We start from the raw sequence: 14,078 nt of genomic DNA on the forward strand, positions 1-14,078 counted from the left end.
TACTACCACTACTACTAGCCAACGAAACAAAATGACAGTAGGTAGAAATTGTTTTCTGCGACGATGCAGTGGAATGGAATGGAAGATACTAGTGTAAATTCAAAATTTCCATCCCCTCAGTTCTGTAGCTTCACAATTTCGACATAAAAGAGCATCTGAAAAAAGAATCAACCAAAACTCTTACAAAACCCAAAAAAAAAAAAAAAACATATTCAAATTCATTTGCCAAAATCATACAAAAACAAGATTATTAACGCCAGTCCCGCACTGCAGCGAGCACTGCCGCTGGCATTACCCAATTCGCTGTGTGGAATTGTTGGACAATCTGATACGAGTGCAATAATTGGACATTGCTTGTGGAACACAATTATGTTCGATTGAGAAGCTTTCAATTGGAAAAACCTTTTCGGCAATCCTAGAATTGTCTGGCTACAGTACCAAACCAACCGAAGACTCCGCTGTGAATGAATCGGAACCGTCCCCTAGTTTCCCCTGATGTTAATGTTCTGTGTTTCGCCCTGATGAGGATCAACAATCAACAATCTGGCGCCCAACAACCTTAGACTACTGCATCTTTTTCGTCTGTATAAATTCCAAACATTGCAAAACTGTGTTCAAATGGTAGCGACCAGCCCATCACCATCATCACAACCACCCCACCTTCACTACTACCCCCAGTACTACCGTCAGCCATGCCATTTCCGGTAAATCGGTAACCAATTCTAGATAACGTCTCTATGTAGTCGCACGTAAATAATGGTCCCCTACCCTGCCACAGGATACTGATGAATTCGGTTGCACTCTAAATTTGATACGAATGCCATACCTTACATTCGAGGAAGTATCATCTGGTTATATCATTTGGTTCCCGACGTGTAATGACTGGAGACCAAAGAAAACAAACTCAACTGAAACGGCTCTCTAACATTACAGCATATTTATCGGCCAAACCCCACCACCATCGCACCAGTTGTTGTGTTATAGATGTGGAGACAGTTTGCTTTGAATGCCGGTAGATTATGATATTTGGTTCATGTTCCAATTGTTTTGGTTTTGTTTACAAGTGGTGTGTTGTAAAATGCTTTCCTTCGACCTACTTTTCCGTCTAGCATAATTATCGTGCGTACGATGATGATTATGTTTTGCTCCTATTTGTTTATTGTTTTGTTTTTTTTTAGACCACCCCTCGAGCTCTGTCCTCCTTCTCTCTATCTCTTATCTTCTACTCTATTTACCTATTTCTATTTCTATCTTTAACAATGTTACCCAAACTCCCGTCTGATCGAATCAGTTTTACTACTTCTCTTCTGACCCTCTAAAGGTTTTCAATGTACTTTGTATGTTTAATTTCCCATCAGCTCTACTTATCCAGTACTATGCTCTTACCTATCTCCAACAATTCCAAACGCTACACCACAACACAGATTGTTCTTTCCATGTTTATTTGAATTGTGTCACTCTCCAATGTTTATTGTTTCCCATCGCCAGAACTCCCACACGGTTTTCTCTATGTTATGTTAAGAGTAATCTTAAGTAATTCTAAGTCTGTGCCCCTGTTGTCTCCATACATAGTTCATGAGCGGGTTGATAATAGCGTATAATTTGTGCAGTATATTTTGGCAAATGAATTTGGCTAATTCAAACAAACCAACAAAAGGTTATTATATTGGATTCAAAACAAAAGCGTGGAACCGTTTGCAAAAATCAAACCAAATTCAAACGGATTCCTCCCTTCGTATGTCGAAAGTTGATCAGAACTGATGGATTTGTATCTTCTAGCTCATAATAGGCACATCAGTGTGTTTTCGTCCTGAATCAGGCGTAACAATTGGCACGAATTGGTTTCTAATGATAATAATGCTCAACTGAAACAAAACAAAACAAAAATAACTCAAAAAACACACTGATCTTCGATGAAGTAAGCAGTGAAAAAACAAACAAAAAACAGTGAAAGAAAACATTAGGAAACGAAGAATTTCAACTCTTACCTCTAGTCTAAACTGTTTTTAATCTCCTTGTCTTGAATACATTTTAAGACAATCGTATATGCTGCCAAGACGAAGCGCGTACATGACTATCGATACTAATATTTTGTATTTTCTTCTATTTATTCTCCACTCCAACCCCGTTTTTCCGCATGATCATTATTGAAAACTTGATCTGGTGAAAACAATCTACCACAACACAAAAACAAAAACCATGCTATCTAAAAAAACTATTACAGCGGGACTTGTGGAGGTAATTATTTATAGCTCACCAGACGACAAGAAAAAGAACCGAGGCTTCTGCTTCCTCGAGTACGAATCACACAAGGCAGCCTCTTTGGCAAAGCGGCGACTAGGCACCGGACGGATAAAGGTATGGCCGACGGAACAGCGTGGAACGCGGAAGAGCGACTCAGACGTTGCATGCAGTTGTGAACTTTATTGTTGTTTTTCATTCCCTCCCTCAGGTATGGAATTGTGATATAATAGTAGACTGGGCAGACCCACAGGAGGAACCGGACGAACAAACGATGAGCAAGGTCAAAGTATTATACGTACGAAACCTAACACAAGACACGAGCGAAGAAAAACTGAAGGTAAGATTACGCCGCATTTATCTGCTACCGAAATTCCCGCCACTGGCTCATTATTTACAATGCTATTTATTCCCTTCATCATCTCCTACAGGAAAGCTTCGAACAGTTCGGCCGTGTTGAGCGAGTGAAGAAAATTAAAGACTACGCATTTGTTCACTTCGAGGATCGCGACAATGCCGTAAAAGCAATGAAGGATCTGGATGGTAAAGAAGTCGGTGGATCCAACATAGAAGTAAGTAGCACTGTGACAACCATCCAATGCAAAAGGAGGGCTTGCTAATGTTCTTTCATCCCCAAATCCACCAGGTATCGCTAGCTAAGCCCCCGTCCGACAAAAAGAAAAAGGAAGAAATACTACGAGCCCGCGAAAGGCGCATGACTCAGTTTCTGCAAACTAGAATAGGTTTGGTGAAGTAAGTAATAGTACATCAGCATCTTCCGCCTTCTGATCAACCAATGTGGCATTCTGTCTAACCCATCCGGTCGATGTTTCTTTTATCCTTCTTATCTACCCACCACAGTACGGTTCCATCGTTTCCCAGTATGTCGCCGCAGCATGCTGGTATGATGCCGGGCGCAATGCCACCGATGCGAGTGCCGAGCGGACCGGGAGGTCCACGGGCTCCGATGCGGGGCGGCCCAATGGGCGGCCGGGGCGAGTACGGTAAGTGACACATTCCCCGAACAACCAACACCCCATTTTCTATATTCAGGAGGATGCAAAAAAAAAACAAAATCCTCTGTCTCTCTTCACATAATCAAAACACACCAATCTATCTGTACTTTTTTGTGCCGTACAATATTGGCCAGTACTGTTGACCATACAATTGTATACCGTTGAAGAAAGTACCCTCATTCGTAGTTTGAATCTTCCTATGTATGATTGTGCAATCATCAATAATTGACCGTTACATTGGACATGAATATATAGAACATTGCATCCGTTTTCTGCAACCAATTAGTAAACGTAAACGTAAACGAACAGCAAAACAAAAGCAAAGTTGGTCCAGAATATAGTACGAATTGAGAACGAATTAGGATTTTACGCGTTAATCAATCTCTCTCCCCAGTTCCCACACAGACACACACATACCTAAAACGGGGATCCAAATGAGAAATGAATTTCAATGGAAAATTAGATAAGCTAGATCAGAGATAACAGCAGCTTAAACCAAATCAAAATCCAACCCCCCTGATTGACAGAACGCAAAATTTGAGATAGAAACAGGAACCTACGCCAATGAGTGTGTGAGCTTACTATCAATCGTAATTGGTAGTAGTGGTACCTACGAGAAAAAAGCTAAATTGTACAAAACACCATATCAAAACGATTTCAAAATTATTCTTGTATTTTCTCTCTACTGCCCAAATCTCTACCAAAAACTTTCACACATTCGGGAAAAGAAAAGATTCAACAATTGGAGCAAAATAATCCAAAATTTGTAATCAGGAATATCAAGCAAAAAGCACAAACATTGTTGAGCGCAAATTAAATCGTTTAGACTCTTTATGTTGTGACGCAAAGCAAAATCACAAAACCGAACATCTTTTGTTTTTGTTACGTTCCTTTTTGTTGTATTTCTTTTTCCTTTCAATTCTCTGTTAAGTTTCCAACTTTTCTTTTGTACATTTTAATTGCCCTATTGTTTAGTTTGTGTTTGAACCGCCGTCCCAGTTGTGAGTTGTGTACATTTACCAAAATCGTATACATGTTGCGGGTTTGTACAAAAAGTTACGGAAAGGAGTATTGATTCCTCCCATTCCCTCACCCTATATCCAGTTTCGCGTAATTTCTTTTGGCGAGACTTCAACTGTGTGCTCCTGAGAAACAGGCTCCGTTTGCATGTACAAAATTTAAATACCGATAAATAGCATTCACACACACACCACCACCACTACCAAACTGCAGTTCTCTCTGGCATTGAACTTGTTGTTTCGTTGATCCTATCATACTGTGGCTTTTTTACACATCCCAACTCACCCATTTACATACACATCGTCGTTAGTGGCTTCCACTGGATTCAAATACTTGCGTGCGTGTGTTTGTGTGAACGTGTGAGTGTTCGGCGATGATTATTATTTTTGCAACGCGTGCATAAAGCGTTGAATACTCCTTCGGGGCGTGCAAAGTAAAGGTCAAACCCAATAGACTGAGTAAATAAATATTCCCCGACAACTTTCATATCAGTTAAATCCTACATCATTCTGGCATAACAACCCCCCTTCCCCATAGTAATGCAACTGTGTGTGCAAGGAAACTGCAGTTGTGCGCTATAGTGCATGATTTTTAAAAATCGATTTTACGATCGTATACAGCCGTGCCTCTTACCCTGTACACACACGAAACAAACAGAAAACCTAGTATCTAAACGAGAAACTGTTGTTGTTTATTATTACCTTTTGCAATGAGAAGCGTAAGTTCTATATACATACCAAACCAAACGAGCAATCAAACATACAGAAGTAGTTGTTACCGTAGGTAAATATACTGTTGTCAAGATATGGTCAACGAAAACCTGTGTAAACTTAGTCCAGCTCTTCCCACCATACACTACTACTATCCCCTTGTAGCAAACGTACAAGTAGCAAGCTCTTCGGTAGAGGGCCGTCATGTAGCACATCCCAAAGGCCGCGATCAAAATTTGCCTGCTCAATACGTTTCGATGCAACCGGCTTCACCCCACAAATGTACCTAGCTTTTCCCTGATTTTTCCGAACTCTGTGCCACTGTGATTATCGCAATTTTGTTATTGTCAGCAGCATACATGCAACAGGAAATGTTCACAAAGTGGCTCAATCATAGGCTAAACTTATTTTAAGATAACCAAAGCAAGTGCTCATGCACACCTCAAAGGGCAGACCAACAGCCATTCCCGGGAGAAGCGCAGCGTATAGTTCCATTTATTCTTCTGACATGCATCGCTAAACTGCACTTCCACCTCTTTATCATTGATCAAACCATGACATTAATCTGGCGGGCCAAGTCTACCTGACTTGAGTGTAGAGCTTTATAATCGAGATATAGCAGTAATGTGTGTGTATTGCATGAGTTGATGTAGATTTTCTTCCTTAATTTTGTATACATTTTGAAACATACACAGTAGAAATCTCGGAAGCCTTATCGTTTGGTTGTATTAAGGCAAGCGCAATTGTATGCTGATGTTTACAACACATCGCGTCCAGTTAATGGCGAGCCATTTATGTACAACCGAGCGAAAGGCTTCTTACAGTAGGCTACAAGAAAACCTCCCAAAATGTACCATATTTTGGGTAAGTAAGTTTTCTTGTACACTCAATCACTTCACCATGTAGACGATGATGATGAGCAAGTAGTTGATCGAGTTGATGGCTAGCCGCTTGCAAGCCATATATGGTAGGGGTTCCCACTTATGCGTTCGTTTAAGTTTTTCGTGTTCACGATTTCGTTGTTACTTTTCATTTTGTTTAAACCGTATTGTTTTACCATTGGTATCTCGTACATACGAACATAACTTAATGCCACAAGTGCAAATCAATGGTGGGAGAAGAGAACAATACGCAACCAATTGTAATTCCTCTCGAAATTGTGACGACAGCTCTCCTCGTAGCTTGTTTAGTGCAACTCTTTCTAGTGCGGGTTTCCCTCTGCAAGTAAAACCAAACCTTTGTCCAAATTTTGTTCAAAATCATCAAAATTTTCATCATACCGACGTCACCCACAAACAGAAACGAATCAAAAGCGAAAACTGTGCATTCTAAATCTACATTTTAGGACCAAACCTCGGGCAAAATTTACATGTTCGCTATGAAAAGTACAGGCCGCATTTTTCACGTGTACTATTGTCGCGTATGGACGTAACGCTGAGGGCAGCCCGGGAGCAGCAGCGACCGCAGCATCCAAATCATGACCAAACCTCTGTACACAGGACCTATACCGATACCGGTTACCGAAATTCCAATCGATCCCAATCCGACCGTATCAACGTTACGTTCATGCCTATCATTGTGATGAGTACACGATCCCCGTTTGCGCCGCGAGCGCTTGCGCATCCGTTAGTTGCTCTCTATCTTTGTCTGTTTCTCTATTTTTCCGTTCTCTTAATTTCTGTCATCCTTTTTTACACATGCAAACTTGTGGCGCACTGCTCTGCTACTACTCTTCCGACACACTGTCCCATATCCAAACGGCTCTCCGCGCGCTAACTTATCTGTTCCATCGCTGTCCGCCCATGTGCGACGGATTGACGAATCTCGAACGACGGGCTCGGGCTCGTTTGCACTCGTCCCATTCACGATCTCGAACAATGATGCATCTCACACTGCGTGTCTTCATCACCATTTTGGGCGGAAACGGGCAACGGAAACGGATGGGACTCGACTGACACACTCTGTGGGTGGTTTGCTTTCCATACATAAACCATGGGCGAAATGCGACCCACACCTGCACACACACACATATACACACACTCTTTCGGCTTTCTGGACCTAAACCTTAACATATCTGGCGGGCCAAAACGTGGACCATCGGACGGACAGAGCACGAGTACGAATCGTACGGGTACGCCGCGGACTATGCGCACCGGAGCTTGGGTGCTGGCGGGTATTACGAGACGGCCTCGTACTACGACGACTACTACCGGGGCGGTGGATGCTACGGTGATGGCGGAGGAGAGTACTACCTCGACTATGCGTCGAGCGCAACGGCGGCGGCAGCCGCGGCAGCTGCTGCTGCGGCCGCCGCCGCCGCCTTCTCGTCCGGCACCGGAGCCCATCACCATCATCATCACGCAACGTCACACCATCACAGTCACCACAGTCACAACTACCATCATCACCATCATCACCACAGTGCCGCTGCCGCCGCTGCAGCCGTTGCCGCCGCGGGAGCACGTAACAGTAGTACGGTGGGTGCGCTCGGGCGCCGGCTCAAACTGTTCTAGTCAGCTGGCTGCAGCTGTCCCGGTTTCGAATGCGACCATCACATCACACCACAATCCAGAGCAGAGCAAAACCAGGGAGGAAAGGGTATGAGGATGCTGTCCGTATCACGAGCCCCGCTCAACGCCGCACTCCGCTACAATTGTCGATAAACTTGCCTTAGCCGCCGTTTGGCGGTGGATATGTATAAACGAAATCACCAGTCTACCTACAGTTCGCCGTGGAGAGAGAGTTGGTGGGTGTGTAGAACCTGTAGCCATTTTGCTACGGGGGTTTTCCACTCAAACGTTGTTGGTCGTTGACGACAAGCAGGAAGAAACAATCATTCATGCAATACTCACAGATTTATTCTGTTTTTTTTTTTCTTTTCGATGGCCCTTTTTCGTGTCGAAGCAGCCATACATATAAGAGTAAACATTCGAAGGCAGACTCTAGTAATACGAGGCCGTAGAAGCCTAATCTATCGCAGTCCACTATTTTGAACGCTTTTTAGTTACGCTCTTAGTTTACATCTTTCGCTTTTTCGCGCTTTTAGTTGTTAATTTGCTTTTTAGTTTCTTCATGCCAACTTATACGCTTCTTAGTGTTTTGAATAACTTTGCTATTTTATCCTTCTCATTTCATAGAACTTCTCTTAAGGGTATATTGATACATTTGTCCAAACTAACACTAATGTTTTCCATTTTCTTTAATATCTTTGTTAAATTATTCTGTCTTTTGGATGTTTTTGCTTTGATGAACAAAGACAAAACAGAACAATTAATCAATTCTTTGGCACCATTATTAAAACCACTAACAATAAGCTTTTTTTCTACAAAATTGTAATTGCTTTGCAAAACAACACAAAAATCAATCACAGTTTCGGTCTCACAAAGAAGTTGGACTTTGAGTAAATTTATGTTTAGAAAAAAATATATTTTCTTCAGAAATTAACAGTTGAGGATTGTTACCACACTTGTGTGTGTTGTACAAAGCTAAGGATTTTCGGTGGCTTCAAACAGTTTCGAAAGACAGTGTGAAAAGACAGGTAGCGCTATACACAGAACCAGCTGTTCCCCAAAACAAAGATCCCAATGCAGGGTGCGCCTGCTGAGGCAATTATTTAAGTCTGTTGATTTCTGTATCGTTTATTTTTTATATATCTAACGCGTTTTTGCTTTTTTTCTTTTTCGTTCTCTTTTCTTTTATGTTAAATGCCCTCCCCATACTTTCAAATCGTCCTGCTATTACGCGCGTGCACACACACAAACACACACATATAAATATGTAAAAAACTGTGGCAACGATACAATCGAATTCCATGTAACTGCGAACAATTGTATCATTTCTGACTCGTGTAATCGCGTGTGTGCGCATATTTCTTGCGCGTATTGTATTACGTTTGACGTATTGCTACTGAACATATGATGGTGTGATTCTTGCGTTGAAATGACGCTTTACTGAATGACATCCAAAACGTACAAAAACCAACCGATCTTCGTGTTGAACACAAAACACTTCGCCCCGCCAACGGTCAACACACTGTGCGAACGACATCGCGTGTGCAACAACACACACTCTCTCCAAACCACGCATTCGTCCTCATCGCCATCTGGATACCTCCCAAAACATGTAAAACAAAACGCATACAACAATAACTCAATCCCAACAACATCGCCAAAATATTCGTCCGACTGCGGATGTGTGTACCACGCCAACGACGATATCGCAAAACAAACAATGCCGACATAATTACCATGTTTCGCGTGGATGTACCTACACCAAACCAACCGACAACACAAAACCGAATCGAACTGAACCACACATGCATGGTCCCTTAACCCAATGTACCGTACGTTGCGCGCGTTGTATCAATCGTTGTAAAACCCCATTATCGCACACCGGTCGCCGGTTCGCAATGCGCCTATGGCAGGAGGTTGGTCATGGACGTGGAACCATGGCACCTGGCCGAATCGCTGGGCACCTTGGCAACAGCAGCCGCCCGGCGGTCCCACCGGGTCCGCCAGTGGGCATCGCGGGGGTTCAGGAACAAATCGCGGGGGAGGTGGCCCATGGGCTGGGTCGAACTCGTCCCAGCGGGTATGGCACCCTGCGCGTCAAACCAAATATACCAGGTGAGGACGGCCCCAGTCTTAAGCAACAAACCCCGACACACGCACACAGTAATGAGAATTAAAATTTAAAAAAAAAAGAACAATAAAGAAATCAGCGTCGGCGTGCGCCAGAGTAAATACAATTGTAAATTAAGCGACGAACCCTGTAACCTATCGCGCCCGGTGAACAAGCGACGACAAAAAAAACACGCACACACGACGCCGCAACTGCGCTTGCCTAACGACGTGTCCGGCCGCCTTCGGCGTACGAGTGGCAGGCTGGCGCGCGCTGGTTGTGGTGCAAGCTGCTGACTGCTAGAAAAAGTTTAAGCAATGCGGTTGAAGGACCTCAAGACGATCAATCGATCTCGGGGTACTTTTAGGCAGATCAGAATTAGTCCTATCTTTGTGTAGTTTTAGGATCGTACTCATAAGGATTACTGCCAATTCAGTGTGTAATATCTTCCCGTGAATTCCTATTCCTTCTGAAGCAGCCGTGTCCTTCTTCTTGATTTGTACCCGTGCCGCTTGGCATTGCCAAGTTTGCCGGACATCATCATACACGCTTAATCATAATAAATAGATACAATTTTATATAGTTTTTAGAAGAGTACGCCTCGAACAGTGGGGAAAATGTTAGCACAAAGTTAGGGGCGATGCAAAAGCATAATTATGTATGAGTGGTACACTGTATTGTGGTGTACACGCTGATTTAGGTTTTCCCTATTCTCCACGCACGTTGGTAACGTGGATGATTTCAATGGCAAAAAGATAGTAGCAGCTTCTTGGGTGCCTATTTTTTATGTTCCTTCAAAATTTTCAGTTTTGCATCGTTTTTTTTATAAAATTGTTTTCGTTGTTTTTTTTTCTTCAAATTGATCTTGTTTTTTTTTTTTTTGACACAGCAGCGCATATTACGATTGTTTTGTTTCTATTTCATTCTGATTAGTTTGCGGTAGCTCCTATTATTATTAAGTCTTGTTGTATTTGCATTATTTTTTTTTTTTTGTAAGCGAAATTCAATTGTTATTCTAGATTGTGTACGTGTACTCACCGCGCTTTATGTTTTGGAATGTCATTGCATACGTTTAAACTTTCGTTTATATTATCTATTAATGTTTGCGCGTCGACGCGTCGACCCAGAGGAGCAGGTTTAAAGGAGAGGAGGTGTGTTGTAAACATGTGAAGAGTAGGATTTCCCTCACAATATATATTTTGAATGCTGTCAATAGCACAATAGAATGTGTAAGTTTTCTCTCTTCGGCAATCGGTAGGGTATTACGTCATTGCGGAATAATGAATGCATACCAAACCAAAAAAAAAAAAGGAAACACGCGGAATATAGCATCTTTATATGTATATCAGAATGTATACTAGCGTTACTAAATCATGATTATGCAGAATGTAAGAGAAAAAAAAGCAACAATGTCACGTATTAATACAAGAAAAAGTGGTTATGAATTAATCGATAAGTCGTCTGAGTTAAGATTGTTAAGCGTACATTTAAGCACGGAAAACTCTCCATTTGTTTGTAAAGGATAAAAAGTATGGTTATGTGTTACGCGACAGGACAGCAATAGAATCGATTAGTATTTATAGGTCTTCTTCACGCTCAGTAGCCGACCCTGAGTGTAACGGAAAGCGGAACGGCATTGCTGTTTAGTACTAAACACTCGCATCCAGTGTATTGAAGCGTGTGATTTACCGACCCCCTAGTATCAGATGGTTCAGCGTACGAAAAGCATCGCTGATGTAATGTTACATCTCTCGCTACACCTTATGTCCAATGTCATTTGAAGAGAGGAACAAACACAAACTTTGTTTTTACCCCTAACGGTTTTTTTCTACTCTCATGTATTTCATACTTTCAACATTTCATTCAGCTATCTCAACAAAAAAACTGCTGACGCATCAGTTATGACTCCCTTCTGTCTTCGGCTCTTGGCATCTTGGTACCTAAACCCTTTTTCTTCTAAATGAATGTTTTCGTGTTTTTGTTCAAGCTTGATCAACTTTTCCCTTGCTGTTTTTTCTCAAAATTAATTTTCTCTATCATACACTACTTATAAAACAATTTCAACAATTGAATCAAAACGCATTATAACAACTTGTGGTCAATCATGGTAGCGTTACACCCCTCGGCTGTTACGACACCTACCTTGGTACCTATGACAAGACGGTGGGTTAATTAAGGCCATGCTATTTTTGTTCAACTCATTCCACCTAACACATAACTGTTCAATAGTTTAAAGTTATGCCTTTCATGCGCATTTGGGGAGAAAAAAAACTAACGTGAATAACAACTCTAATCGATATTTGTGCGTATTTTTACAATGCTTTCTTTCCGACCTTTTTTCCGACCTTCCCGTCTAAACTTTATGCTGCATACATGACACAATCGCTTTTCTCACTACTAATAACACCAACCATTACCTATGGGGAATAGGCATTACACTATCGATCCCATCCTAGAAAATCATCGCTGATATTCAAAGTTACAATTGCGACCGATGTGATATCTGCGCTAGCTTAGCGACAGGAGATCGAACCGAAACTAGATTACAAAAATTTCAGATGAATAATATAGTAGCGTACCTATACAAAACAAGTAACATACACTTCTCATTTTCAAAAGATGTTCTTTCAAAAGCAAAGAAATAATAAACAACAATAGTTTACCGACTAGAATATGATTCATGATACTGTCACAATAGGAATAAACAACCTCTATCAACAGAACACACACTTAACAACATAACCGCTAAGCAATGTGAGATGCGGCACTATCAATACTAATCGATTCGACAGCTAACGATGTAACGAGATAAAACGATAAAATTATTATTAACCGCGCGAGAATCAAGCGTTCGGAGATTTATGTTGCAAGTGAGATATCGATCCGACATGGTTTTTATTTGTGTGTTTTCTTTCTACTCTACTCGCAAAACGTACACGATTCTTTGCGTTCCACGTGTTAACCAAGATAATAATTGTATAGGGCAGGTTCTTAACGTAAGCAGCAAACATTTGTACCTTTAGTTAACGATGGAAATATGTGTATTATGTACAATGAAATATATCGACAACAATAAAGTGACAAGAAAATAGACCTGCTTTCTTTACGTCACCACTTGCACTAATGCACACAAAAAATGCCGAAGAGAGAGAGAGAGAGAGAGTTGAACTGCATTGGAGAGGGCAGCCAAAAGCAAGCACAACAATAAGAACAAAGCATACCAAACGACAAAATAACGAAAAAAACGGATTTTTTGCAAAAGAAAAGCACCTTGGGATCATTTTCTTTTTTATGCGAGGATACCGATATTTTCTTTTTAAAAAGCTAGCCATTTTGCCACCAGTTTTTTGTTTTATTCTGTAAATTATTTTTAGTTAGATTCGGATACAGGATCATTACAGACTCAAAACATTCTGTTTTAGTAATTATTTTCAGTTTTTAGTTGAACTGTTTTGGCTAGTTCTTGTTCGATTGAGTTTCTATTTGTGAGGTTCTGTTTACTTCTTTCATTTCCTTTTTTCACTTTTCAAGGTAAGTTAGCTAAGTGATGTAATGAATGAGTGGCTTGAAACATTTTTTTTATTTGAAGTTTACTGTTATATTGGGAATTATTCAAATCACCGGCAAAATTAGGGGATTGGTTGCACTCCAAGCAAAAAACAGATACTCTCCGTATCCGTTGTTTTGAATTATATTTGCAAATGTATTTCACTTTTTTGAAGCACATCTAATGTTTAATATTATTTTATGTCTCGTTTTATGGCGAACTGAATACGAAACTATCAATTGGAATCGAACAAACAAACAAACAAACGGAAACTGATAGGTAGCAGCTATCACCCGGGTAGTCGAAATCCTCCACTCTATCATTCTCCAATTTATTAGTGTACATATACACTGAGGAGACGAACAAAAACCCAAAAAGCTAGGGAAATATTGCCGAGAAAACTGAGAGAGAGAAAGAGCATATGGGGTTGCCAAAACGTCGACTAAAAAGGAAGTATCGGAAATTAGTACATCTGGTGAAGTGTGTTGCTCGAAATATACCTCTCAACTATGGAAATGGTGGACTCAAAGCACGTCACACAGTTTGTTTGTTTTTCATGCTTATGGTTTCTTCTTGTTTTTTTTTTTTTGCTTATTGATGATAGCCAATCACCAAAAAAAAAATACGATATCCGATAACGAAGAGAGAAAATGTATACGATATCTCGTTGGAACAATCAAAATCGAAATCGAATGACATCATCGAACTAATCAGAGAAATAGAAACAAACGATATGTAGTAATATAATGTGTTTTTCAGCATAAGAAATGATGTAATATCAATCAATCGTGTGTATCGTAGCTTTGTTCGTTCGGTACAGCGCTTCTGCATAATCTACCTTTAGGCGCATTACGCTCCGACGTCCATGGAGACGCCTGGTAGCTTTCGTTCGGCACGATCGAAGCAGAAAGTGAGAATTAACCT

The 14,078-nt window shown here is 41.1% G+C and overlaps 1 protein-coding gene across 15 annotated transcripts in view; it reads left to right on the forward strand.

Annotated features, from left to right (window-relative positions):
• Window positions 1-14,078, forward strand: part of LOC120951291 (heterogeneous nuclear ribonucleoprotein R) — a 54,363-nt gene that overhangs the window by 30,834 nt on the left and 9,451 nt on the right. For 11 of the 15 annotated variants that reach the window (XM_049605821.1, XM_049605820.1, XM_049605822.1 and 8 more), the window contains 6 exons: window positions 2,225-2,358; window positions 2,453-2,581; window positions 2,673-2,813; window positions 2,888-2,994; window positions 3,103-3,245; window positions 9,411-9,612. In XM_049605821.1, the coding sequence (XP_049461778.1) occupies window positions 2,225-2,358; window positions 2,453-2,581; window positions 2,673-2,813; window positions 2,888-2,994; window positions 3,103-3,245; window positions 9,411-9,612 (856 nt within the window). The other 4 variants (XM_040369922.2, XM_049605829.1, XM_049605818.1 and 1 more) reach the window with 4 other exon arrangements.

Source organism: Anopheles coluzzii, chromosome 2, assembly GCF_943734685.1.
Source record: "Anopheles coluzzii chromosome 2, AcolN3, whole genome shotgun sequence".
Taxonomy (NCBI): Eukaryota; Metazoa; Arthropoda; class Insecta; order Diptera; family Culicidae; genus Anopheles; species Anopheles coluzzii.